Source organism: Empidonax traillii, unplaced genomic scaffold, assembly GCF_003031625.1.
Source record: "Empidonax traillii isolate 1590-97213 ecotype Southwest subspecies unplaced genomic scaffold, ASM303162v1 scaffold25:size3598162, whole genome shotgun sequence".
Classification (NCBI taxonomy): Eukaryota; Metazoa; Chordata; class Aves; order Passeriformes; family Tyrannidae; genus Empidonax; species Empidonax traillii.
The window spans coordinates 3,558,464-3,585,456 of NW_020955218.1; the positions used below are offsets into that span (position 1 = coordinate 3,558,464).

At 49.0% G+C, this 26,993-nt stretch overlaps 1 protein-coding gene across 3 annotated transcripts in view; it reads left to right on the top strand.

The window, feature by feature from the left end:
- Positions 1-552: 552 nt before the first annotated feature.
- The window catches only part of LOC114069400 (sodium- and chloride-dependent GABA transporter 2), a 31,400-nt gene continuing 4,959 nt past the window's right edge, over positions 553-26,993 (top strand). Inside the window, exons 1-10 of one of the 3 annotated variants that reach the window (XM_027906157.1) lie at positions 553-801; positions 905-970; positions 2,480-2,704; positions 6,936-7,070; positions 7,751-7,891; positions 8,458-8,542; positions 10,818-10,950; positions 14,883-15,017; positions 23,901-24,004; positions 26,794-26,918. In XM_027906157.1, coding sequence (XP_027761958.1) covers positions 561-801; positions 905-970; positions 2,480-2,704; positions 6,936-7,070; positions 7,751-7,891; positions 8,458-8,542; positions 10,818-10,950; positions 14,883-15,017; positions 23,901-24,004; positions 26,794-26,918 — 1,390 coding nt within the window. In that variant the 5' untranslated portion in view covers positions 553-560. Of the gene's footprint in view, positions 802-855; positions 971-1,122; positions 1,209-2,479; positions 2,705-6,935; positions 7,071-7,750; positions 7,892-8,457; positions 8,543-10,817; positions 10,951-14,882; positions 15,018-23,900; positions 24,005-26,793; positions 26,919-26,993 lie in introns of those variants that run through there. The other 2 variants (XM_027906172.1, XM_027906166.1) reach the window with 2 other exon arrangements.

Below are 26,993 nucleotides of genomic sequence, written 5' to 3' on the forward strand. Positions count from 1 at the left end.
CAATAGATGTAATAAAAATATTTTAAAACCTTGTCCCACTTGCATCCTCGGACCGTCACAGCTGTAACACGTCTACCATGAACAATATCCTGTTCTGTTTGCCTCTTTTATGGCCTCTAAGCACAGAGCTAATGTCAACAGGTAAACTACCTGCTGTAATCCCAGCACAGCTCATTTTGCAGCCCAGTGCTGGGTTTGCACAACTGGGGCAGGTTGTCTGCCTGCTGCATGATTTTTTCATCTGCTGCCTAACTGCCCATCCGCACTGCAGTTTCTGCAGCGATGACCTGGGATGGGGTAGCGCTGCTCCCGGGAAAGACCAGTGGCAGAGAGTTTGCAATCTGCCAAGTTTCTGAATGAGGCTGTTTTGGGCCCTTAGTAAGAAGCAGCAAAGAGTTTAGCTGAGTTTATTTCCAGCTTTGCTGCCTGCCGCTGCTCCTGGCCACAGCACAGCCCTGGAAATTGCGGATCAGGCTGCGATGCAGGACCTTGCCCTGTGCCCATAACCTCCCTGCCGAGGAAAGACCCCGTGATGGGAATTCACCGTGAATTTGTGTTTCATGTCCTACCTCTTCCCAGCAGGTCTCGAGGGCGCTTGCACTCCCACAGGCAGTGCTGTTGAGGCATCTGTGTGCGGTGGTCTCCCCTTTCTCCAGGGACAGTGCAGGGCAGAGAGGCGATGGGGATCGGGAGCCCAGCAGCTCCGGCCCGGCACGGAGCTCTCCCGACGGAGGTGGCGTGAGCCCTTCTCCCAGGCTGGGGGAACGAGCCCCTTTGCATTGGCCATGAAATCAGTCATGTGTAGGTTTTTGTCCAGCCCTGGGGGGTGGGGGAAGGAATGTGGGTTGGGCGAAGTCTAGGATTACACCACCGCTGAATTTTTTCTTTCCAACACTTTAAATAGCCAGCACCTTTCGGTCCTGCCCTCGCCTTTCCCGTCGGCTCTCGCCCCGACAGCGCCGTCCGCAAGGTAACACCTCTGCCCCTGCTTCCTTCTGCCCCGCTCCCCCGGCGCCCCGCACCCTCCCGGGCCTGCCGTGGAGGAGAGGTCACGGAGCATTTTCTGCCTGTTTAATAATTTTCTAGCTTGGAGGGGTCCTCCCCGTCCTTCCTTTTGGCCCCTGTCAAACGCTTGCCAGTGTTTCTTGTTCCTCTTCATGTCCCCAAGTGTGTTTCATGGGGGACGATGCAGAGAGAGGGGAGAGGCTGTAAGTGCTGCTTTGCCCTTTTTCAATTCTCCCCAGATGGGGGAGAGTGTAATTTGCTGCCAATGCCTTTTCCTGCTCTCCTGGCGAGATAATTGCGGGTGGGGATGAATGGCAGCGTAAGGCTGGGGCTGGGGGAGCTGCCCCTGCAGGGCTCGAGGGCTGGCACTGTGTGGAGGAAGGTGCCCTTCTTGGCACACGGTCCTCAGCAATCCCAGCTTTGACACGTGGGCATGGGTAAGGAGCCACAGTCCTCACCCTTTGTCCCGTGGGACTTGGCTGCCAGCGGGGCATCCTGCCCAGGAGGAACAGGCTCAAACACCTCCTGATCCTACTAAATGGCTGCAGCACCGTACCTGTGACCTGAGGCACCAGCTGTGCATCAACACTCACATAGGCTGTGCCCTGGCTTTCTTGGGAGGGACAGGTGTCCTCTTCGAGGTTTTTGGGGGAAGTGGGATGGTGGGAGTGGTGCCCACCTACTCTGTGCTGTCTTCTCTCAGAACAGATCTATTTAGAGATGATGCCAAAGCTTCCTGAGAGTAGTTCTGTGGGGAGCCTTGGCAGGCAATGGGCAGATATCTGGAGGAGCAGACCCTGGGAAAGGTGAGATCCCAGGTGGTCATCACTTCTGCACTGTTTCTTTTCCTGCTGTTAGAAGGACAGCACCATTCTGAAAATCATCTCTTGACTCAGCCTCATAGATTGTCAGCAACAGTTGCTACCACTGAAAAGAGAAACTTGTTTCTCTTATTTCAGTTCGTCCTTTTCCTGTGTCTGAGACTTCTGTGGGTTTTGTGGCTTTCATTGCATGGTCTGTCAAACTAGACCTTGGTAAGCAGCAACAGGAGAGAGAAGAAACCCTTAAAAAATACCTCGTAAAGTATTTTATCCTGCTGTCATCCCCCTCCAGCTCCAAGTCTGTTCCCTATTCTTGCTGTGGTGGGAGCTCCACCCCGGCTGAGCTGCTGGGTTCTCTGTGTAACACTGTGCTTAGAGGATAGGGTTCCAGAAGCAGTAGTGTTTTGAGATGAGTCAGTTTAAAATAAGGAAACTAACAGTGGTTTTTAAGAACTGGTTTTGGACTCAGTAGTGAAAGTGTACAGATCCGCTTAGCACCTTGTGCCAGCAGGAATCAGTATGAGGAGCAAGAATGGAACAGTTTGACTTGTGTTTGTACATGTGTCCTTGTCCCTCTCCTGCCTCCCATAGCCCAAATTTCTGCCTTATTGCATGGCTTGTGCTGAATGTAACAAAGGAAACTCCTTCTGAAGGTGGGATGGATTACACAGTCCCCGGCGCTGTCTGCAATGGTGAAATGGTGCCCGCACACCCTGGCATGGAAAAGGAGAAGGAGGAAGAGGAGGAGGACAAGGATCAGACTCTGGAGCGTGGACAATGGAACAACAAGCTGGAGTATGTCCTGTCTGTGGCTGGGGAGATTATTGGCTTGGGAAATGTCTGGCGCTTCCCCTACCTCTGCTACAAGAACGGTGGAGGTAAGTGCAACTCTGACCATGACCCCCCGAGGGGCACCCGGTCACCAGAGTCTCTCCATGATCACTCCTGCCTCTGTGACATCTGTGTCTGGCCCTGCCCAGTGCTGCCAGCAGCTTCTCAGCAATGCCCAAGTCACGAGTCTAAAGAGAGGGTGCCAAGCTGCCGGCATGGTGCCACCACAGGGGCCCCCAGCAGGGGCTGTTTCGACCCAGTGGGACATGGATAACTGGGCAGCAGATTTCCAGGGTTTTTGATAGCTGTAACTGTGTTTCTATGGGGTGTGTGGAGATCTGGTCCTGCTGGTGAGGTGGGTGGCTATCTGCAGAGGGAGGCAGGAAGAGCAGGGAAGGGGCTTGGCTCTCTTAAACAGTGTGTCTCACCCCAGGCACCACTTCCTTGAGGAGCACCAGACATCCTGTGCAGATCAGATGGCGCATCCTGGTGGTAAACCAGGGAGTAGTGCGGGAGGCCACGGGGCACTGATGTCTTTACTGGCTCTGTGAGGAGCAGCAGCATTTCCAAGAGGCTCTGGGGAACTCCAAGGAGCTCTTGGCCACAGGTCCTGAGATGGTGTCCATGGAGGAGTGTCCCTGGGGTGCTGGAGCCAGATGTCAGGAACAGGGGAGAATGATGGGGTTTTCCCCCTCTCAGTTGAGAAGTATTGCAATCCCTCCTGCATCCCAAGGTACCCTGTTGGCATCTGCCAGAGCTGCAAGCACGTGGGAGAGGGGACCCCTGCCTCTGATCCCCATGGCAGGGCTGTGAGGTATGTGGATGGATGTGCCTGATGCACAGGCAGGGTTGATGCCAGGGCGTTGCTGCTGGCTCTGAGGTGCCAGCACACACCAGCGCTGCTCAGGCTGCACTTGGCAGTGACCAGTGGCTGATTCCCCACGATGCTGGGCTGTACTGCAGCTTGGCAGCAGAGCTGGAATCCCTTTGTAGGTGAGCTGTGGGCTTTGACAGGTCTTTGTGCCTGCTTTTAGCTTGTGGCTGACTTTTAAGGGAGAAAATGGTTTAAAAAACAAAAAAATCTTCTTTCTCAAATTTGGCTCGGTGAAATGTGGAGAGAGGGAGCTACTCTCCCTGTCTGGTGATTAATTGCTAATTGGGCCCTCCAGAAGGGCAGGGGAGAGGGGAAATGGTGCTTGGCTGGAAACTGGCAGGGAGTGAGTGCTGGGGGCTTGGGGCTGAAATCCCCTGCCTTGAGCTTGGGGTAGTCTCATGGGCCTCACTAAACAGCTTTCATCCCAGGGGCATAAAAGAGGATTAAATGCTGTTTAGCTACTTTCACGCTGTGCTTTACCCAGTGCTTGTTTCTTTTTGCCAGGTGGTCAGGCAGTTTCTTTCCCTGCTGAAAAAAGATAGTTTTTTGCATTTTCTTTTTCTATGGGAAATGTTTCTTGGCTGTTTGCTGAGCTGTGTCTTTTCCCACTGCTGCACCCCTCTTGGGTACTATTCCATCAATGGGAGAGGAACCTGGAATCCTGTCCTGGAACTCTGCTCTGGGTGCCAGGGGGGAACTCAGGGAGAGCTCTGGGGAAAGGGGAGCTGCTGTGTGTGGTTGGACAACAGAGGCAAGACACAAAGGGATTTCTCAGCCTTTTTTCTCCTGGAGAAATGGGTCTGAAGCAAAGCCCTGTAAAGCAGCAGAGGCCATGTGGAGTTTGAGGTCTTAGGTGGATTTTTCATCTCCAGTCCCCTTTCCATGAGATTAGAGCAAGGATGGGGCACAAGACTATTGCGCAGAGAGGAAAGCATTTCCTAAAAGACTTCTCCAGGGGCAGAGCAGTGTGACAAGGCTGTGCAGGACACAAGGCTCTCTCCTGCCTCACGGAACACAGCCTATCCCAGACAGTGTTGTGTCAAATCCCTTGTAATGCCTCAAGTTTAATTTTAAAATCTGCCAGAGGTTTAGTCCTTTACTCCTTTGAGAAGGCTCGTCCAGGCGTTTGCTTCTGTCATCCTTCAATAAAGATGCAGGGCCTTTATTCAATTTGAAGCTCCAGGTCAGTCATGGCCAGCCTACAGCTCTTGTACCAGCACTGCCACTCGTCTGCCCCACTGGGTGACTCTTTTTCCACGGTGAACTGCGTGTAGGCAGTGGGGATAACTGCTCTCAGCTCTTGCTTTGCTTGCCTAAATATGAGCCTCTTCATGAAAAAGGTATCTGCAAAATCTGAATTATGCAAAGAGCCAGTCACTTTTCCTCTCCTTAGGGATATTTTCACATAACAAAGAAAGAAGAGTCCCTTACATATTTAACACTCAGTGCCTGATACCGAGGTCCTACAAAAAATTGTCCTTTTTGCTCTTGTTTGCTCTTGCTTTCACCTCCTGTGGCGGGGTCAGGCCCTTCCTGGGCAGGTTGATTGGGAAATACCAGGGAAGCCTGTCTGGTGGTGTGGTTGTACCACATCCACCCACCATTGCTCCCCAAGCCTGTCATTCCCAAGGCCTCCACTGCTTCCATCCCTGCATGTGGGGAGGGGGACGTGGAGGACACGTATGACAGCGTTTCCCCTTTTGCTCTCAATGGGGTTCAGCTGCAAGGAGGGTGGACAAAGCCGGGCTGGAGAGATGTCAGCCCAGTGCTGGAGGGGATGCTTGGGCATGCTGATGGCCCCGTGTCTCCAACACAGCCCCCACTGTGTACTACCCTCCCTGTCACTGCCTCCTCAGAGTCACTGTGCAGGGCAGATCCACTGGGCTCCTCTCTTCGACTTTTTCTCCTCTGCCAGCTGAAATGAGATGGGCAGGGCACTGGGGCTGGTGCTGGGGCCATCCCACCCAGCTGTCCCCCCACCTGCAATGTGATGGGAGTGGGGCAGATCACAGACTTTAGCCCAAACATTTCTCTGCAAATCCTTCCTTCTCTCCACCGTAATTCTGCATTATTTCCCAGCCCATGCATCAGGACCCCCCCGTTAAACTTCCAAAGCCTGAAACCTGCAATAACCAGAGGCACTGAGGCCAGATTGCAGGCTGCAAATAAGGGAAACCTGGGCTGGAAACCATGACCTGCCACCTCAGAGACCTCTACTGGGATACCCTGGGTACAGTTTAGTTAAACACAAACCTTTTTATGACAACAATCTTTCTTGGAAATGGGTTCAACTTTTGTGATCATATGATTTCACACAATTTGGAGGCTGAGGGGATGGTGTTGAAACAACCATTTCCCCTTCCATTTGCCCTCACCAATTATTGGTAGAGGGAAAACATGTGGACAGATGCTACCTGGGGCTACCAGGTATCGTAGAACCATTAATGTTGGAAAAGGCCTATAAGACCATGGAGTCCAACCATTAGCCCAGCACCCCTTCAACTTCTGATTGTCCACAGGGAGCTGACAAGATGCCTTTCCCTATTTATCTTGCTCATGTATTCTTTTTGCAAGAACAGGAGGGCTGTGGGTCTGCACTTGGCTGAGATGAGTGGCAGGGTGAGAATCCTGGCCAGTCTCTGAAGTCCCCCTTCCCTCTTCCTGCCCCTGCATGCTAGCTAAGCTTCTTAATGAAATCTTTTGGTTTTTGAGTTTACTTGTGCACCAGGATTGTTATGGATCGTCTTGCAGGCCTGTCTCCTGTGTTCTGTGGGGTAAAGGCCATTGCTGCACTTAACATGAGCCTGGGGTAATCAAGAGCCTGATGCATTTTATCTCTCCCTGCCTGTTTCATGACAGGGCTTGAACAGGAAGGCAGCCCTGGCTGCTGCTCTTTCCTGCACTACTTGCTTTCTGTGTGCATGTCTGCTGCTTTTCTGTGAGCAAAGACTGAGCAAACCCACAACCTGGGTGAAGATGTCTGTCTGTGCTCCTCAGTGCCTTGGTGTTGTCATCCATGGGTTTGTCAGCTTATTCAGAATAATCAACGTGAAAGGAGTCACTAACTTGATTAAAAGTCTCAATAGCTTCATGGCAGGGTGTTCTGTATCTCCATGCAGCTATTGATAACTTACTTTTTACACAAAAATCACGCCTAGAAACTTTTCTTCCCTCTGGATTTTTTGTAAACACTGAACTTCTCATGCAATCATGTCATTCCAAGGGAAGAAATGTGAGGAAAATCCCTTTTTCCTGACATCCCTTCCATGATATTCCTGTACCCATAGCCCCCATCTCTCCCAGTCTGTCCCACCCAAGAATAACCTGCCTGGTGACAGGTTGGACAGCCTGACACCAGTCATCCCATGGGGTTTACTTTTCTATCTGTCACTTGAATCTGCCAGGTGCCTTCTTCATTCCCTACCTCATCTTCCTCTTCACCTGTGGGATCCCTGTCTTCTTCCTGGAGACAGCACTGGGACAGTACACCAGTCAGGGAGGGGTGACGGCCTGGCGCAGGATCTGCCCTCTCTTCGAAGGTGAGTGGGGTGAGCCTGGGAGGGCATGGAGAGCTGGGGAGACCTTGGACCTTGCAAAGATGAGTGGTGATTGTCTCTCCCCACAGCATTACTCACCTCCACGCATACACTGCCCACCCCTGTCCCGCAGCCTGGGAGGGCCACTGGCTGCTCCCTTTCCAAAATCACCCTGGAAAAATTGATCACTTTTTCCTACAAACAGTTCGCATCATTACATTTCATCCCAGGTTCCTGCTTCATGACCACAGCTCTGGGCAGGAGCTTTGTGCCCAATCAAAGTCATCCTCCAAGAGCTAAACGGGGAAAACCCTTCTGGAGGTTATGAGGAACCTAAAACGTTCTGCTGGTTTTTTTAAGTCAATGCTGTATCATTTTCCTGAGTTTGCAGGTGGCTTAAAATCTTAGTAGTGAAAGGTGTCAGCTCTCTTAATAAATTGCTAGCAGTAAGATCCTACATTTCTAGTGCTATTTCAGCACAGTCATCCAGCATCGAGCCACTTTCCATGATTTCTCTGAAAGTCTCACTTGATGATGTCTCTGGTGGCTGCCCCGCTGGCACTCCTCCAACAGCGTGCTCAAAATGCAGCAGATGCAAACATTGGGTGAGCACCTCCCAAAGGGAGTCCTGTTCCTGTCCTCTTGCGTGTGGGTCACCTGCCTTTGGGACTCGCTTTCTGCAGGAATTGGCTACGCCTCCCAGGTCATCGTCATACTACTCAACTTCTACTACATCATTGTCCTGGCCTGGGCCTTGTTTTATCTCTTCAGTTCGTTCACCATTGACCTCCCCTGGGGCAGCTGTGACCACGAGTGGAACACAGGTGGGTGTGGAGCCCCCTCCCAGAACTCCAGCACATCCTGGCTGAGAGAAACCTTCTGCTGCTCACAGCCAAACCTCAGGAGAGTGTCTTGCCCCTGTGTAGGTGGGACATGGGGGTGAAGGGTGCTGGGTCACTGCAGTGCTGCTGGCACTTTTGGGGAAGAGGCTCATTTGTTCTGGGTCTTTGCTAGAGAGCACCACTGCCCAGCCACTTGTAGCACCTGCCCAGTGCAGCGCAGTGGTGACCTCCCTGGTGGCTGTTGGTCTGGGCTCCAACCACCAGGAGCACCTTTCTTCTTGGATCTCCCAGTCAAACTGTTCTGTGTGTTAAGCACAAACCCAGTGCTGGTCAGGACTGTGCCCACTGGAAGAAAAATTAAATGCAATCATCTTAAGTGTCCCTGACGTGGACTTGTTTTGTGCATCTTTGGGCCTATACAAACTTTGTCCCAGAGTCAATGTCAATCAGTGTCAGCACTGTGGATAAAAAGGGAGGGATTTTTCAGGTCCTCTGGTACTCCAGGCACTGCTGTTTACACTCGCTCACTCCCTGGGCCTTTCCCGCAGAGAACTGCATGGAGCTCCAGAAGGCAAACTCAACATTCAACGTGACCAGCGAAAACGCCACCTCCCCTGTCATCGAGTTCTGGGAGTAAGTAAAGGGCAGGCCTGTAGACCTCTTTCCTCTCAGGCATATTTTCCCTGCAGTGGCACATCCTGTTAGCCCATCCTTGCCAGAAGAGGACACAAGAGGGGAAGCTGGGCAGGTCAGAGTGAAGGCTCTCAGGGATAGCACTGTCAGTCAAGGGTAACCTTGCTGGGCTCGTGGTGTTTATCTGCAGCTGTGCTAGCAGGCCTCAGAGCCCTCTGACTTTGTCCTTCTCTGATGCTGTATTCCTGTCCCTCTGGACCTTTTGGCCTTCCTGGTCTCACTGACCTCTTTCTTTTGAATCCATGCTGGTCTGTGACACCAGCAGGGTCTGGCATGGTGGGTGGTGACTTTTGTATGTGAGCTTGTCTTATTTTAAAAATAGAAAAAGAAGTGATGTTTTCACTGTAGAGTGACTGATATGCAAGCTATCCCAAGGAGAGAAACTCACCAAAACTGAAATAAAGTTGTAGGGTCAACTTACTTCACACTGAAATTTGGTCTCTCATTTTCATTGTTTTCTCCCCTCGTGTTCATTACCTTATTTCTGGCATGAAGACTGGCTTGGAATCTCTGATGGTCCTCAGCATCCCCTGGGAGATCAGGTCCAGTTAAGCACTGAGCCCTGGCTGCTAGACTGTGCCAGTAACCGCTCTGCTGCCACTGTGTGTTTCCCTTGTGTGTTTAGCTGGACAGAGGGCTCTGCCTTCGCTGCCCTCAGCAGCACTGCTGGGTGCTGTTGGTGCATGAAGCACACACAGGTTACCTCCAGGGCATCCCTAGCTCAGCAACGGCATGCTACTCTTAGAGTTTTAAAATTTTCTTTGTTTCCTGAGTGCTCCCTGAACCTGTGCTCTCCCTCTGCCTGCTGCACACACGTGATTTAGATAGTGGCCTACCTTAAACTACTTTTCCAGAGGCTAGATGCTGGAAAAGTTGATGTTTCCATCACTGCTGTGACTGTCCCCGTGTTACAGGGGAATAAGCATACGGGATTGGAAATTTCCACTGTCCATTGCTTCCGATGCAGCATCTGTTCCTGCCCTCCCTGGACAGGGTGGTAGGAGGCTTCTTCAAGAAGCTCTGACCTGTCAGTGGGCTGACAGGCTCCAGAGACCTCTTTTGGCTGCAGTACAGTTCCCAGTTAGTTACGGTCCACTGGCATCCTTTGCCCACTGGTTACATAGTCCATGTCCTTAGAAGCAGACAAAGAGCAACGTGACGAAATGTATCTTGGAGAGCAGTGTGATTTTTCCAACCCCTCTCTCATCCCCTCAATCCACCAAAAGGCTGTGGGGCAGGAAGGGCAACAGTGTGTATTAGACTGTGGTTCTCCTGCAGCATGACTTTCATTTTGGGATAATCACTGTCTTTTGCAGCAGGGTGGGCATTGATGCTGGGTTTTCCAAGGTAGTGCACGTCCCTCTCTGGGTGTTTCAGGCTTGGGGTTTTAGGACTACACTGAGGTGTCTCCCACTCAGATCCATCTGTGTGTTGTAGGAGATGGAGGAGGGTGAGTCCTTAGTTTTGTAAGCATAAGGAAGATTTGACATTTGCTTGATATGGAAAGCTGCTATTGTCTGACCTCATCTGAACTGGGGTCTGTCTAGCCCAGGATCTTATCTCCATACTGGTTGAAAGAGGATGCCCAAGGTGGCATCTTCTGACTGTGCAGTGGGGATTGTGGCAGTCTTGGTTGGGTCTTAGTCACAGAATGGGATGCTGTGCTGCTCTGTGTCCTGAGATAGCTGCTTCTAAAGACAGAAGAAGTGTACTATGGAGAAGGGGTTGGACAGCACTGCTTCTTTGGTGGTCCGTGGTCCTGATGGATTTTGCACGGTGAGTGTGGTGTGTCCTTCATTTTGAGGTTTGAAGCATGTCAGAAGTGTAGATCAACTTTGTAATGTGCATGAAAAAGGCCTGGGCAGAGCCTGTGTGTTGAGAACGCTGCATGATCTGGCAGAGAAACAGTTCTTACCACAGAGGACAATACAAGTGAAGGGTGGGAGAGGACAGGAGAAGAAATATCTTGGCCCAACAGGTCAGCCCTAGAGCAAATGTAGAAGCAAGTGTCCGCATGTGATCTTCCAGGCTGACAGTGCTTTTCAGAGGAGAGCAGTGCTTGATTCCTTGGAGGCTTGCAGCTCAGACCTGAACCTTTATAGTAAGACAGCTTGTCTCCCCAAAGCCATCAGGCACTGAGAAACAAGGGGATGTTGGGAACATAGTGGCCGACATCAGTGACACTTGCATGTTTCTTCGTATCCCCCCAACGCAGGAGGCGAGTGCTAAAGATCTCTGATGGCATCCAGCACCTGGGTGGTCTCCGCTGGGAGCTGGCTCTGTGTCTCCTGCTGGCGTGGATCATCTGTTACTTCTGCATTTGGAAAGGGGTCAAGTCCACAGGCAAGGTGAGTCCTTGGTTCAGGTCAAGCCTCTCCCCCTGATCACAGCTGGAGTGCTTGTTCTAAGCACCTTTTATGGGTTCAGAGAGGTCCTGGAGATTCCCTGGGAACCACTCCTGTCTGCATACGCTGGCAGGAGTCTGCAAGGCTCAACTTGCAGTAGGAGTGTGAGCCAGGCCCTGTGTTTTGGGTAGGAAGAGATGGGAGCATTGAGGCATCTCAGGGCATTAACTTCCAAGATGTATATATCCATCTAGTCCCTCTCCATCTGCAGGCCCAGGAGACTCTGCAGTCTTCCTATGTGTGGGGTGGGTTGCATGTTCGCTTCCCTCCCTCCACAGTGTGAGCAGGCAGAATGTTTTTGCCTCTGCTGCCAAGTGCAGCTGGAAAATCTTCAAATTCATTAGATGTAAACAAAGGTAACTCTGATGGCCTCAAAGCCCTCTCTTACCTCATCACCATGCGGGTTGTCTTTTACTCTTTTTTTTTTTGTCCCAGCTCTTCATACTGTTGCTCGTATTCTCCAGCAATACAGGTTTCCTTTTATATTCCCCACACTAGTCACCAAAGAGTTATACATTTAAATGCTTTCGGGAAGGATTGGTGTGACTGCCCAGCTCCATTCCATTTTCCCTCTGTTGCAAAGTGTGCCACTCTCATTTGCACTGACCCCATTACTTAGTTTCTGCTACCGCCTCCTGACCCCATTCCCAGCCAGCTTTGTCTGGAGCCAGCAAGAACAGATGAAAATAAAAAGGTTTAGTGTGTTTCCTAAATGATGTCTTTTCTGCATATCTTGAACAAGACATCATGTGTGATGGGGTGTAAATTTTAGCTGCACCCATTTCCATCAAGTTGATGGCATGGATGTGAGCAGTTTCTCCTGCTTCCAGAATAGTCTGGGTTATGAAACATGACAGGGAAATCAAGCATCTTGCAGAGATAATATTTTCTGGTTTCCATGGAGTAAAATTAGAAGAAAAGAGCAACCACTTGCTGTGATGACCTGTTATAAGAAAGCAGAGGCAGTCTAATAACAGCTAATATGATACTAAGATACAGCAAACATAGTGTGGGAAGTGCCGAGAAAAAATTTGATCTGTTTCAGACAGAAGTACTAGTGATGGTGAGATCTTTTTGAAAATGGAAACCTTCTTTCAGTGAAGCAACAGTATCCATAGGTTTATCTACCCTCCACATATTTAGTAACCTGACTAAAATGATGCCTGTGGGAATACAACCCCACTGGGGAAGAGATACACCGTACTTGTGTGCATTTGCCTGTGGAGGGTCAAACAACATGAGCTGAAATCACCCTGCTCAGAACACCAGCGGCAGTTTGCATCCTCCAACACGGGACCTGCCTGACCCCAAGGAGCGCTCACAGATGCAGGAGGTTGTCACAGATGGAACCACTTTGCTGAAACGTGTGGATCAATTCAAATAAAACCCTGGATGTTGTTGACCAGCATGTGACAGAACAATCACACTGATCCCTGCAAGGTTCCTAGTGATGTAGTTAGTGCTAGCAATGCCCAAGAAATAAAAAGATTGGGTTTGATCCAAGCACTGACTAATATCTCATTGGATCCAGATGTTCCTGTTGTTAGATAGAAGTTTGGCATCCTTAATACAGCAAAACATTCTCAAAATTCAGGTCTCTGGTCTCAGTGGAGATATGTGAGTGACTGTTGAGTGAAAAACTTAACACACTAATTTACACAAGCTGTAAAGCACATAGGATGCTACCAAAATGTGAAATCCAAATCATCTGACAGTTTGTACTCTGAGATCCTAAAACTGATGTTATTTAGAGATCCGGCCAAGAATGTGCAACCTGGCATCCTGGAAGAATGGGCACTAGGGTTCAAAGGCAATGAGTTGTTTTTATGATTTTTGTTTTTAATCTAGCTTTCATGGGCTGAGAAAGATTAGACTTGCATCCTGTTATTTCCTGAAGGAAGCCTTTGACTGTGTGGTTAATACAGGGATGATGGTTAAACTCACAGGATTTGATAAACTGTCACTGAAGAGCTCTAAATCAGAGGCTCCTTGAAAATTCAAGAATGAAATGATTGATAGAGTTTGCCTGTGTTGAAGGATGCTGTCTTTGGTTTTCTTCAGTGTTTAGGGTGCAGATGGGGATGGATCTGCTTCCCCAGACATCTCAGGCAATCCTGAGCTACAGCAAGGAAGTGTTTTTCACTGACCACTGTGGTATTACCTAAGACTTCTGTGATATATAGAGCAGAGCACCTGAAATGCATAGAAAACATGGAGCTGCAGGCAGAGATGATAATCTAGTATTGTGGTTTTTCAAGGACAGGCTATCTCTCAAATCCTTCTCTCCTACAATACAAAACTGAATCACTGGAGAATGTGTATCCTGACTTAGAGGAGGGCTCACATTGTCATGAGGAGCTTTGGAACTTGCTTTATTCAGATGGAGTGTATCAGAGTGGATCCAGAAAAAATCTCTGTTTGAATCTCCACTCAGATCATAAGGATTACCCAGGGGCAGAGTGAAAGTGGTCGCACTGTGCAGGGAAATCATGCGCTTATTCTTAGTAGGACCTCCTCTCATGCAGAAACTGCTATAGGTGCGGTACAGCTTGTAACTCCTGCTAGGGGATGGTGGTCTTCAGGTGGATATCGAAACAACTTTTGCTGGATGCATGAGCAGGTGTGATGAATGCATCATTTCACACCATTACATTTTGCACTTCCTCCAGAGAGGAGCCTCAGTTCTCCAGTGCATAACTTGCAAGGTTGAGGAGAGAGCTGTAGGGTAGCGTCTGGGTGAAGCATTCTGGTGCAAATCCTCGCTCAGCACGTCCACACAGGAAAAACCTGAAAGAGCAACACTTCTTTTTTGGTCTAGCACGACACGATGGGCTGAACAACCTCTTTTCACGGTGGCCAATAACTCCTGAAGGTGTGGAAGCAACACGAAGGGACTGATGACATTACTTGAATTTTTGGGGAGGATGTGTGAGCCCTTGATATCAGTTTGTTTGTATGAGAAACACAGACTACAACATAGTGTTGTGGTGGCATGCTACAGAAATTAGCCTGAACAGGCCTGAAAGTACCCTGGTAATCCCCAAATTGAGTGTTACATTTAGCAGAGGCAAAGTCCCTGAAAGGATTAGTGGATACTGGCCTCCAGCTTTCCCAGAAAGGATGTGGCTCCTTTGCTAGAGGAAGGAATTCCAACCCTACCTGAGTACGTCTGCATTGCTCATGGGGCTGATGGCATAAAAAGCAAAGAGGACAGAGGTTAAAGTTTCTGTTTGGGTCTGAATCCTTGATGACAATTCTGAGATGTGCTACCCTGCTCTGCCTGAAATATCTGTGTTGGGTAATTGTACAGGGGTCAGTCAGAGGCAGCCTCTGTGAGTCCCTGCAGGGGGGAGAGGTGGGTACCAACCCTGAGCTGGGTACCCCCCACTGCCCATGGTGGTCCTTCAGTGGCAATCACATTTCAGTGTGTATCTCTTACCTGCACATCTCTTTACCCCTGCCACTAAATGCTGGGGAGAAGAGACTGTGTGTGACTCAGGCTCTCTTTGGAGTAGGGATGTGCAGATAGATACTGGGGGCAGCTCCTTCTCTGATGCATGTAGATAATACACTGCTGGCTTCAGTAGGGCTACTCTGACTCCATCCTGGTGACAGCCTGGCTCATGGTCTGGATTGTGCTCAGGACTAGAAAGGTTTTCTCTGGCTCCAGACATGCAATGGTATGCTACAATTTTTCTGGATGCATTTTAAAATGTATTTCTTTCTACTGTGGGAGACAGGAAGGTGCTGGGTGAAGCAGTCTGATGTGTCCCCTGGCCATCTCTCCCAGTCCAGGGGGTCAGTGCAGTGCTGCCAACACTGGGTGCTCTGGCCCTTGCTGTTCTCTCACACTTGTCCCTTTCTCCTCCTCCCAGGTGGTGTATTTCACAGCCACGTTCCCATACATCATGCTGATTGTTCTGCTGATCAGGGGAGTCTCCCTACCCGGGGCATCCCAGGGAATCCTCTTTTACCTTTATCCAGACATCAGTCGCCTTGGGGACCCCCAGGTAAGGTGGAGGGGGGACTGAATGGATGAGCTGCGCTTGCATGGATTCCTGTGGCTGCCCTCACTCTCTCTTTTTTGTTTTCCCACTTTCTTTCTTCCAGTTTCTTCCTTCTGACTCCTCGTTTCCTCCTCTGTGGCCATAAGGCAGGGCCGTGATACTGGTGCATATTCTGATAGTCCCTGCTCTCTTTCCCTCCAGTGTTGTTAGAGTATTTTCCTGTCTGAGTTGAGCCCAACTTGCTCAGGGGCATTGGAATTTAACCCTCCATCACAAGTGGTGCCATCTGTCCCCCCCCTTTCCTGGGGAGGCTCCTCTGCTGCGGAGGCAGACGGTGCATGGGGCACCACTTTGCACTGTGCTGGCAACTTGTTGGGTTGAGCCCTGCTCCTGACACATTTGCTTCAGCTTCCTGGAGAAGCATGCCGGATGCATGGATGGTGGGAGCCGTGGCATGCTGCAGCAGCAGTCCCCAGGATCTGGCTGCCTTCCTTGCCTTCCCATCCCTGGTGAGAAATTCCTGCCTGTTTGACAGGAGGGTCAGCGCCTGACTGCTGCTCTTAATCTCTCTGGGACAAGTTCTTCCACATTAAATCCTGGCTCCAGCTGAGCTGCTGTGCCAACCTTTGTGTGAAGGTGTTTCCAAAGAAGATTAAAGGCTGCCTGCCTGGAAAATAGGCCAGCAAAACCCTTGGTAACCTCATTAACTCTTTCTGGTCTAGCACCAGTGTTGCCTTGGTTATTAATTTTGTGAATGGGAACATAAGTGCTGGGGGAGGAACGTCTCTGGCTGATCCTACCCTCCCTGATGGAGGAGAGGGGATGCCTTTTCCCTGGGGGTGGGGGGGAGCATAGCAGTGTGTCAGAGGCTTCAGGTTATCCCCGGGCTCTGCCTGTGCCCAGGGTGCATCGGGGCTCCGTGCAAGTCGATTTGACTTACGGCTTCTGATCCGGGGAGGTAAACACAAGTGTCCGGTTCCCAGCTCCAAGCAGTCTGGTTTTTATCATGGGAAGTTCAGAGTTCCTACTCAACTTTCTGGAAGTCGCTCTCTGGTCAAGCCTGCGCCTGAGCATGGGGTGAGAAGCCTGTTTTACACCATCAGCTCCTCTCTCTATTTTGTCCGTGGACAGGAGGTGAGTAGGACAGCTGTTCCCTTGGCATGAAGGTGCAGCAAGGCTTGGAAGGAGGTTAGAACAGGTTTGTGTTTGCAGTGTTTGTGTCTCCATTCATACTGATGAGGTGCAAGAGTCTTCTGAAATGTAGTATTTTCAAATGGTACTCCTTCCCTTATGAAAAGTCCTGTTGTTACCATGGTTGTGTTGCCCAGGGGACTGAATTAAACCACCTCAGGTGTGGCACGGTTGGTACTAGTTGTGTCCTCATTAGATCTATCCTGGCAAACTTTTTCAATTAGAGCCTGAACTTTTGAAGCAGTTTCCTTCCAGCCTGGAAAATGCTAATGCACCAGTGGAAAAGCAGAGTAACCCCTCAGAGCAAGGGGAAAACTTCGATGAACGAGGGAAGGAAAACTTGCTCCTCCCTCCCTCCCTAACTCCATCATTCCCCAGGAAATGCTTCACTTCTGTGGGAAAAGCAGAAGTCGGCAGCCGTGGTTGCCTTCCTCCAGCGAGCTTTAACCACCCTACTGAACCGAGTAGCAAGGCTTGAGGCTTCTCTTTCATTTTTCCCATCAGAGAGGGAAGGTTTAGTGCCCCAAGCCCCACCTGTGTGTGTCTGTGCCCCCCTGTGTCTGTGCAGGGACAGTGTGAGTCCTGCCAGCCCCTTGGGACCAAGTCGATTATAACTGATTTGTGCTCAGAGGACAGTGAGCTGTAATTGTTTACCCGCAGTCCTGCACTACCCGGAAAAATGGAGGATTCTTTAGTGCCTGGGAAGGGATTCTGGAAGTTAAAAAACAAAATTAAGAATACCCTCTGCAATCTGAACCTTATAAGGCTTCTCAAGGGGAGGTTTAAACAAAAGGCAAACAATACACAAGGGGACGAAATCAAAACTCCTCTAAGGTATATGAAAAACTAGGGGAAAATAGGGGATGAATTATTTATCAGATTCTATCAAGGGTGCAGCAGCAGATGTGATTAAGTGTCAGAACATCAGGCTGTTGTGTGGAAATCATTGCTTTTCACCTGCCAAATGACCTTGGACAGAACTGGGAAATCCTGCCCATAAGAGTCAGGAGTGCTGATTGGTGGTGGTCTCTTCTGACCATGAAGTATACAGTGCTCTAAATCTTCCTGCACCTTCATTTCCTAAATCTATGAAATGCTTATAATTAAAATGGTAAATGAATTGCATTTGACAGGTAGATCAGACTATCCGCAGAAACTGCCAAATAAAAGTTTTGAATAATGCAGTCCAGTTCTGCTCAAATACAAGCAGATACCAACAAAACCACCAAAGAGATCACCAATTTTGAACTATGTGTCTCCAAGAAAAAAAAAAAAAAAAAACAAAAACCAAAAAACCCAGAAAAACAACCTCATACTTAGTATTTTACATGTATAATAGTTAATATTATGATATTAACATGTCAGCCAAAACTAAGTCCAAAGTTTTTCCCCCCACCCCGATTGCATTTTCTGTGCTCCAGGAGATTCCTTCTTATTTCATAAAATGTGTTGTGTTTTAACCAAAAGAGAGTCATGGGGTCATCTACCATTTCTACTTTTGTTCCTTCCACCCTTTGCAATTATCAGTTTTATCAATTGTCTATTTCAGTAGAAAATGTTGGAAATTTATGAATATGATTAAGCAGAAGGATGCACCGTGCAATCCACTAGTGAGAAGCTGAAATGAGAGGAATTCAGAGAGGAATAAGGTTTAAGTGTGTGAAAATTGTCATTTAAAGAACTTTTGTCAGATGCTGGCAGGCTCTCTGTTGCTTGATGCTTTCATACCACTGCCAGGCACTGTTTAAATAGACAGATTTAAAGTGAGGACTGATGCAGAAAGTGCCAGCTGGGTGTTTAGGTTTGCTTTAAAGAGAAGAAATGTAATAGTATCCTTTCACTCATACCAAATCTCCAGTGATTTTAGTTAAATTTCATTAGATTTAATGGAGGAGTTAAACTCAGCAGCCCTGAGCACATCTGTTTCTAGAAAAGCAGTGAATGTTTTTTAAAACGTCCCACTCTTGTTTTCCTCTTGAAATTTCCAGAAAATCCTCCACCTTGCTGTGTGTGCTTGTACTTTATCCAGTCTTTATATAAAAAAGAAGAACCTTCTGTGACAAGCTGTTTTCCAGCCACTCCAGATGTGCTGAAGGCCCTTGAATTTGGAGGCTGTATCCCAGTCCTGGGGGCAGGAAAGCACCAGAGGTGCCAAGGGCCAGCAGAAGCCTGCATTACTTTTCAAATATCTCCCTACATTCCTCTTGCTTCCTTTCACCCATTTCCCTGCTGATTGCTTTTTTGGAGCAGCGTTTGCCCCTGCAGTTTTCCCCTGGAGGTTTTGTTTCCCAACAGGTATGACAGGAAAGAGAGGCAAGAGAAGAAGATGCCCTAATTTTTCGGGGGGGGGGGGGGTCTGTCCACTCTGTCTGTGGCTGGAGAGGAAGAATGCTGATGGCTCGGGCTGGAGCAGCTCTTACTGCCAAGACTGTGCTGAGGAGAAACCTCTTAGGCCACCACAGGGAGGATGAGAGATACATGCACCTTGCTGGGCTGTGATCTGCCAAGTTAACCCAAGGGCCCCTGCAACCACGCTGGGGAAGGGGTCAGAGTCCCAGATCCTCTCCAAGTTCAGGCCCTCCCTGATGCTGCTCCATGGCCAGCAAGAGCTGCTACTTCCCAGTGAGCGGGGAGGGTGATCATAGGCCTGCTAAATATTATTTGTTCCCCTTATTTATTGTTTTCCCAGTAGGCCTTTGACTTGACCCCGTGTGCTGGGTTTGTGCTGTTGCCGGCCCCCCGTCTCCCCTTCCTGGCGGCCGGAGTGTTTTGTTTTCGTGCCGGAAGACGAACCCGCTGTTCCTGTGTGCGGCCACGTGCACCAGCTGGGCTGCCCTGCCACGCTGTTCTTGCTCCCACCATGTGCCCCCATGCTCTGGCAGAGGGTCTGCAAGACCAGGGACTGCTCACATTCTTCCTGGGGGACAGAGGGCAGGTACTTGGCAGAGGGGAGGAAGAGCTTGTAGCTCCCACGGCGATGCCAAAGCGGCTCAGTGCTGGAATTCTCTTTTCTGCCTTGCTGGAGCAATGCATCCACGTGGGGTGAACCACAGCTGTATTTACCTTGCAGGGCTTCCTCCTCCTCCTCCCATGCCTCTTCCCAGGCCTGTCAGCATGGGACCCGGGTGGCTGTCTGGCCACAGCCGTGCAGCCCTGCTGAGTCTGATCTTAGTGCTGACATAGCAGGAAGGAATAAAGCTGTCTATCTGTCTGCCCACAAGCAGCAGGGCAGGGAGGACCGTAAAGCCTGGCTTCCCAGGCAGCAAGGAGCATCCCTCGGAGCACTCCTTGCCTCTTTGCACCTCCCTGCAGCTGCGTTTTTGGGGATGAATCAGAAACCTGTTTGTTTTCTTATGGTGTTTAAAGAAACCCCAGTGGTGGAAGGACTCTGCTGGCTGCAAAGCATCCCTCTGGGTTTGCAGTTCCCCTGAGGTGTGGGAGCGACATGAGGTCAGTGGTCTCCAAAAGGGATTATGGGGGCCTTGAGTGCTGACACAGGGAGACTAAGCAGGAAGCAAAGCCCCCGTCCCCCATTCCAAGGAGTCCAAGGGTGTACTTTCTAAGCAGAACTGGGGCTTGGGACTGAGAACATGATGCTTGGCTGGGTGTTGGCTGGACAGAAGGATCAGGAACACTTTACAGAAATGGCAGTGACTTGTTCCTTGCCTCCTCTTTCCTGGGATAAATGGGAATAAGGGAAAACTTGGCTCATGTAGCAGGACCCCAGGGCTGCACAGCTCTGTGCTGCTGCAGTACTGTGGGGTGCGGGCTGTGCTTTGGGGCTGGGGCCTGTGGGCTAGTCCTGAGTGAAGGGGGAAAGGCAGTCATTTGGAAATGGTGCTCTGGGAGTCTTTCAGCAAAACCTTAGGAATCGCCATCTCCCTGTTTAAGGCTGGACTCAAGTGATGTGTTTGTGTGGTGCAGTGAGTGGCTGGTGGGTAGTGCCAGTGCCACAGGCTGGCTTGTGAGCCGTGATGTTGTGAGCAAAAGAAATGCTGGTTGAACTGTAGCTCAAGACCTGGGTGTTTTTTGCTCCCTTCTCTGCATTACACCGAGTGTGACTCTCCATACAGTGTGTACCCATCCTCTGCTCTATCATCTCTGCCTGCTGATGGGATGCTTCTCAGCATGGCACCTGTATTTGATGTATGGCATACACTTGGGTTCAGTAACATTTGCTCTAAAATGGTCTTTACTGTAAGTGCTTTGAGATCTTCCTAAGGAAGGATCTGTTTCAGTACAGGGGGCTATTAAATTTCAGTATAATAAAGCAAATATTGCTGAGAAAATTAAGGGACGAAGGAATGGCCGTAACCATTTTGGATAACTGCAACTCAGGTGTAAAGGTTTTGGCTGAAAGCTGAGAGCAGGAGGTTATTACAAACTGAACATGTTCAAAGAAATTGAACTATGAATTAAATAAACTGGATGGCTTAGAAAACTACAGACAGTGATCAAATCAAAGCGCCCATGCTGCCAATGTGCCAGTGAAATGTGAACAGGAAAAACTTTACCAGTCTCTTTGGGAGCAGCAACCAGAGAAGAGCAGGATGTTTTTATCTGCAGTGGAAAGAGAGTCCTGTCTGATGCCAGTGAGCCCCTTTAGTCAGAGAAGTCTGGGAACAGCTGAAAAAAACCCCCATTTCTCTGAGTGACTGCAGGGAGAGAAATGAGCAGAGGTGGCAGGTTGGGGAGGAAAGATTTGGGTCGCTGTTTGCTGAAGTGAGTGGACTGCGTAACCCCCATGAGCCCATGGGGCTGGATGGGCAGCACTGCTTTTGGTGAGAGGTTTGAGGAAGTCGGACCCTCTTCCAACCCCACTGACCCTACAGTCCTGGGAATTGCTGCTGCTGCTGCTCAACTCCATCACTAGTGCATCAGGAGCACCTGTGGCATGTCTTGTTGCATCCCATCGACCCCCATGCAATTTGGGAACTGCAAAGAGGCTGGGAAGCTTGTAAATGTGTCTTGGTGTTTGGCCCAAGAGCTGTAGTAACCTTTTAAAGCATGAAATAATGTGCACAAAGCCTGAGTTGGTGCTCACAGTCATGCTAAGTAGGATCATAAGCTCTGAAACTCAAGCTTTATTTACAGTTTCAGCCACAGGCTGCCTTGCTTCCAATGGGAGCATATGCTAAGGCAGGTCCTGTGTTCCCTAAAGACATCCCTTTGGGGCTAGACTCCCACACAACCCAGTGTGCACCCCATGGATGTGGTATTGGGCAGAGCATGCAGGAAAGTGGGGAGCCCACAGACCCAGGGTTGGTCTCTGCTACACAGTCGAGGCTTATCACTGGATTTCAGAAATGAGCCACTTCATAAGCCACAGAGCTAATGAAGCTTGGTGTCTTGATATTTGGCTTCTACCACGGATGGTAAAGCAGCAGTTCTTTTCCTGCCCCAGGGATATTTCTCATGTCTCTCATTTGTGTGATTTATCTGATATTTAACACTGGTTGACTCTTCCTCCCTGTAGCTTTCTGCTCAGTGAGGACCCTGAGTTCCTGTCTTTTTCTTGTTCCTTAACTGTTGTGAAATTTATATGTAGTTGATAATCTTCAGGTTTCTAACAACTGTTAAATCTGGTTGAAACTTTTCAATTGGGTCTAATGTTACGACAAGTGTGGGGTAGGCAGTTCAATGACAAAAGTCTTGTTATCTTGACAAATTAAACTACTTGAGCTACAAACCCCATGAGACGGTGTCTTTTGAGCTGGAATTTGATGAAAAACAAGAGCTCTAGCAATAACGAGCAAAATAAACCTAACAAAAGATTTCACCCCAATTTGTGGAAAGATGTTTAAATTATTGATGCAAAAGTGTCAGCTGGTCCACCTCACCTCAGCGCCTTGCTGTGCCTAAAAGGTAGCTGCAGAGTGGAAGCTGTGCCCTTACTGCCCACAAGCACAGTGATGTTATAGGAATCAGTTTTTTAAAGATCTTTGATTTTTTCTAGTATTTTTGAAATGAAAAAATTAACTAATACTCTGCTCTCTAAACACATCTTCCTACTCATCTCCTCCAAAAAGAGTAAGATATGCTGAGGTCAATTACTTTTTCAACTTCCCAGTGCCTTGAACTAGCTGTTCCAGTCCCAACTCATCACCTAAGCCTTCCCGTTCTACAAATCAGGGATTTGACCTCACTCCCTGTTTTATCTGAAACCCAGAGTCCAGGGTTTCCATCGAGTGACGTGGAGGATGTGGGGTCAAACATTAGACAACTTGCTTGCAAGATAGTCAGGGAGAGCAGTTTCCCCAAATCCAGCCCTAGCAGTGCCTCTCTTTCTCTCCCTACGGATGGTCCTGCTGGGGTTTGCATCAGTGGGAAGTGAGAGGATTCGTTCTGTGCGTCTGCGCCTGGAATTTCGTCCAGAAAAACAACAGCTAATGGTATCCTAGCATGCCTGCATAAGGTCTATCAGCCCAGGAAGGGGAGGAGGTAAATATGAAACAAAACCTCTTGCCAACATGATTGCACTTTGGCCAGTATGGAAGAGGAAAGTCAGAACCGTGCATTTGGTAAGGGTGGCCTGAGCAACAGTGGTGGCTGGGCAGGTGCTGCCAAACTGACCATTGCTTCAGGACATTAGGTCTTGGCTGAGAGGTACAAGTGTGATTTGAAGTCATCAAATCCAGTGTGATGTTCTCCGTTAGCACCTGTTCTTGTCAGAGGAGTCCTGGGGTAAGGCTGGCATTTGTCTGTGGGTTCACTGGCATTGCTGGGAGAGGAGAATATAGCCAAATGGAGACTTTTCTCATAAAGTAGACTCAGTAATACTTCTGCTTTTCTTTCCTGACTAGATTATCTTTTGTCTAAAGAATGTGGCTACCCTTCAGCAGCAGTTGAATGATTGTCATCTCTGTTTTATAAACCCCTTGGGAAAAAAGATGTTAGAAAACAAAGGTTTATTATATATTCTTTGTCATTCCTTCATTCCTCACTGTTGGTTCCTGCTTTTGCTGTTCTCTGCAGAAGGCAGTGACAGTGGTTGCACTGGTGACTGCACACAGCTAGGCTTTCAGATCAAATTTGGCATTGAAAAATGTCAGTCTTGGAGCACTGGGACGTGTTAATGACAGCAAGAACAGAGTGTTTCATGGGAGTAACAGTGGATTTGCATGTTCTTTTAGGAACTCTCTTTTGCAAACAACTCTCTTTTTTTCTAGTACTCCTCTCCTCCCTAGTTAATTTGCTTTTAAGTATTGGAACCTCTCCATTAGGTCTTGGAGAAAAAGGGCCACCACCACAAACTGTATCCATGCTACCCAGTGGGAGACCAGCCTGACCCAAATCAAGTTCCCCTTCTCTGGTAGCAGAGGGCTCCCTCAGCTCTCACGGAAAGTGTTTATCCAGTCTCTCCCTGCTGGAAGGCTCTCCACAGTTGCAGCGTTCTGCAGATTTTTCAGAGAAAGAAAGAGGTGGTGAAGAGCTACACGGGATGTGGGTTGACAAGGCTCCTGATACACTCCTTCCCTTCAGCACTCTTAGGCCCCCTGGGTGCCTCACTGAGCACCAAAATTCCTGGCACATAACCTGCCTCTAGAGAAGGCTTGTCTAAGTGCTGGGTACTGCTGACTTCCCAATCCCTGGCCTTTCTGCTGCTTAGAGCAGCCTCCAGGCTCTGTCTCTTCACATCTGTGCGGTGTCTGCGCTGGCCTTGTCTTCTCACCTCTGTTTGCATCTCCCTCGCAGGTCTGGATGGACGCAGGCACTCAAATCTTCTTTTCGTATGCAATTTGTCTGGGATGCCTGACGGCTCTGGGCAGCTATAACAAATACCATAACAACTGCTACAGGTAACTGGAGCACAGCTCTGTTGCTTAGCGCCTTCCCCTCCCTGAACATCAGTGTGCAGAGGCTGGTGAACTGCTGGAGACTACTGGCTTTCCGAAGTGTCATGATTTCTCTTCCTACTCAAGGTGTAAGAAAACTCTTTCCAGGTGTTTTTACCCCAAATCCAGCTCTCTGTGCTTTCTATCCAAGGGACTTTTCTGTCTGTGACGTGGATGACAAATCCCCTCTTCCACACCCAGCAAAGTTAGATCCTCTTTGCTAGCTTTGTGACCCCAGCCCACACAACAACCTCCCCCATCATATGGATGCACAAGTAGCAGCAGGGAAAGAAGAGCTGTGAGATCTTAACTGGCTGTAGAGTTCTTTCACCTTCTAATTTATCCTTCCATGGTTCACTTGGACCCAGTGACTTGCACAGTTGTCAGTGGTCTGGGTTCCTATGTGCTACCTGTGGTCTACATATAAACCTGCAGAGATGACTTCTGTTTTTTGCATGCTGGATTGCATGAAAGCAGGTTGCCAAATAGAATTAGGCTGCCAGGCTGAAGTGGTCAGGTGAAAATAAGCTCATTTGCTGTGTATTAAGCACTTGGAGCTGCATCCCCAAAGAGTAGTGTGAGAGGAAAGAGGACACCTCTAGGTGGACTTACCCACCTCTCCTCCCACTGTTTCTCTGCTGATTTTGTTGCTCCCGACACCGGTTTCTCCCCCCATCTTTTAAATTCAAAATTGTGGTTGTTGCCATGGGAGGTCCAGGCTGACCACTGGCTACGTGATCCGTGCTTGGCATCCTTCTCTCTCTTCACCCTAGGAGAAGTTGATTCCTGGTGCAGGGGTGTCTCTCCAACAGCAAGTGGGCTGGGACTCTTTCTTTCCTTGTCCCACCTCCCAGATTCAATTTTGAGAGAAAAACTGTAGGAAAAGAAGAGGTAATGGATCTGTCTCTAGCCTGCTACATGTCCTTGGACATTAGCCCTTTGTACCTCCAGTCTAATGTGTAGCATGGAGATGATGACAGGGGCTGCTCAGCAGCAAGGTTGTAAAGGGTTTCAGTAACTGCAGCTGGGAGATGCTGTACAAAGGGGAGGAATGTTTGTTTGCACACAGACCCTTTACGTTATTTGGCTTTTCTAGGAAAATTGTTCTTAGTTTTAGAACATGCCTGTTTCCAGGCATGGACCCAGCTTCAACGAATCAGTCCTTTGCTCTCCAGACTTGGTTTGGATAGGCAGACAGACAGAACCAGGCTATAAAAGGGTAGAGAGACAGCAGCATAGTGCCCCACTCTGTTATGCCAGGCCCAGGGTAACCTCCAGTGACCTGGAACAGGAAAGGATGTGGGTAGGAGGAACCATTGTTCAAATGGCAGTGGTCCAAGAAAGCACCAAACAGCATAAACCATTTTCTGGTTTCAGTTTTCTGGGACAGTTGGGAAATTCTTCAGTGTTCCCTGGCTCCTCACTTTTTCAAGTGCAAATCTGCAGAGAACTCTCTTCTCTGGCCATTTCCTGCATGTTCCTCTCTGCCTTGACACCTCTTTCCACCTGCTGGGTGACTGGAAAACACCTTCCAGTCCATGCCTTTCCAAGGAGGGTTTGACCTATCATGCACATCCAGGGGAAAGAGAAAGAAACACAAGGAAAGGACAGGAACTACTTCAAACAAGTGGGAATTTGTATAAAATGACTGAGGATATTTAAGTGGAGACCAGGCAGTATAAAGCAACTGGAGATACGAGGTTCTGGCATGGTTTCCCATTGGGTTAGCTGGGCTTGGTGGAGTGTGACCCTTCTTTCCAGCTGGAGATTCATTAGCCTCTTTCAGTCTCTCCTGCCTTAGAAATCAAATGCAAAGGTAGAGCAACGGTGTTAGGTGCTGTGCAGTCCTTGACAGTAAAAAGACCTGCACTTTGGAAGGAATAATCTGAATTTGTATGATGTAGAAGCTCTGGATGAATTGTACTTTCTCTCTAGAAAAGGTTGCAGATGAAGAATAGATTTAGTCAACATTGAAGGAGGGAAAGGGAATGCCAAAAATGCTAGATACCTAAAGACTGATACAGAAAATCACACTAGATTTGCAAAGCAGCATTTAATAAAGTCAGAAGAGGCCATGAAATGCCAGAAGGAGCACGTTCAGTTTGGTTCAGAATATCTCAGAATGATGCTGCAAATGTTATTGTTGTCCCCAGGGTTGCAGTCACAAGAGGACTGGGGAGACTGGAGCGTGAAAAGGAATTGGATAGATAAGAGATGTTTAGTTTAAAGAGTAGATGGATGAGAATGAGATGAAACCGAGACAAAATGGAATAGATCAGAGAAAATAAATTGGATGGCTCTCTTTATCTTTTTCTCATAATGCAAACACCAGGAGATACCTAATAGTGCTGAGAACCAAGAGGATTGTAATTGGTCTGAGAAAGCTATTAAGGAAAAAAAAACATGTCCCCTTCTCAGTCAAAAATAAACTCTGCTACAGGAGGGATCAGGCGAGAGAGTGAGGGAAAAAAAAAAATAAAAGACAAAACCCTGGCATTCAGATTCAGACAATCTCATGAGCAAGGACCTTAGGTGGGGAATGCATCTCCTGTCCTTGGGTAAGACTTTCCCCTGGGGAAATCCTGCCATGTTGTCCACCCTGAGGCATCTTCCTGCAGCTCCTGGTGCTGAGCTAAGCCCTGTTGTGGGCACAGTGGCTGGGGCAGAGGAGCAGGTGCTGCCCTGGGGGGTTCCATGGGGTGTGTGTCATACCTGGGCCCCCACCTGGCTGATGCTCTGCCCCCTTCTCCCAGGGACTGCGTGGCCCTCTGCTTCCTCAACAGTGGCACCAGCTTTGTGGCTGGCTTCGCCATCTTCTCCATCCTGGGCTTCATGGCACAGGAGCAGGGTGTGCCCATCGCCGAGGTGGCAGAGTCAGGTGAGCGGGGACTGTGGTGGGATGGGGTTGTGGGGGTGCTGTCCCTTGAGCCCCCAGTGACAGGGACATGCCTGC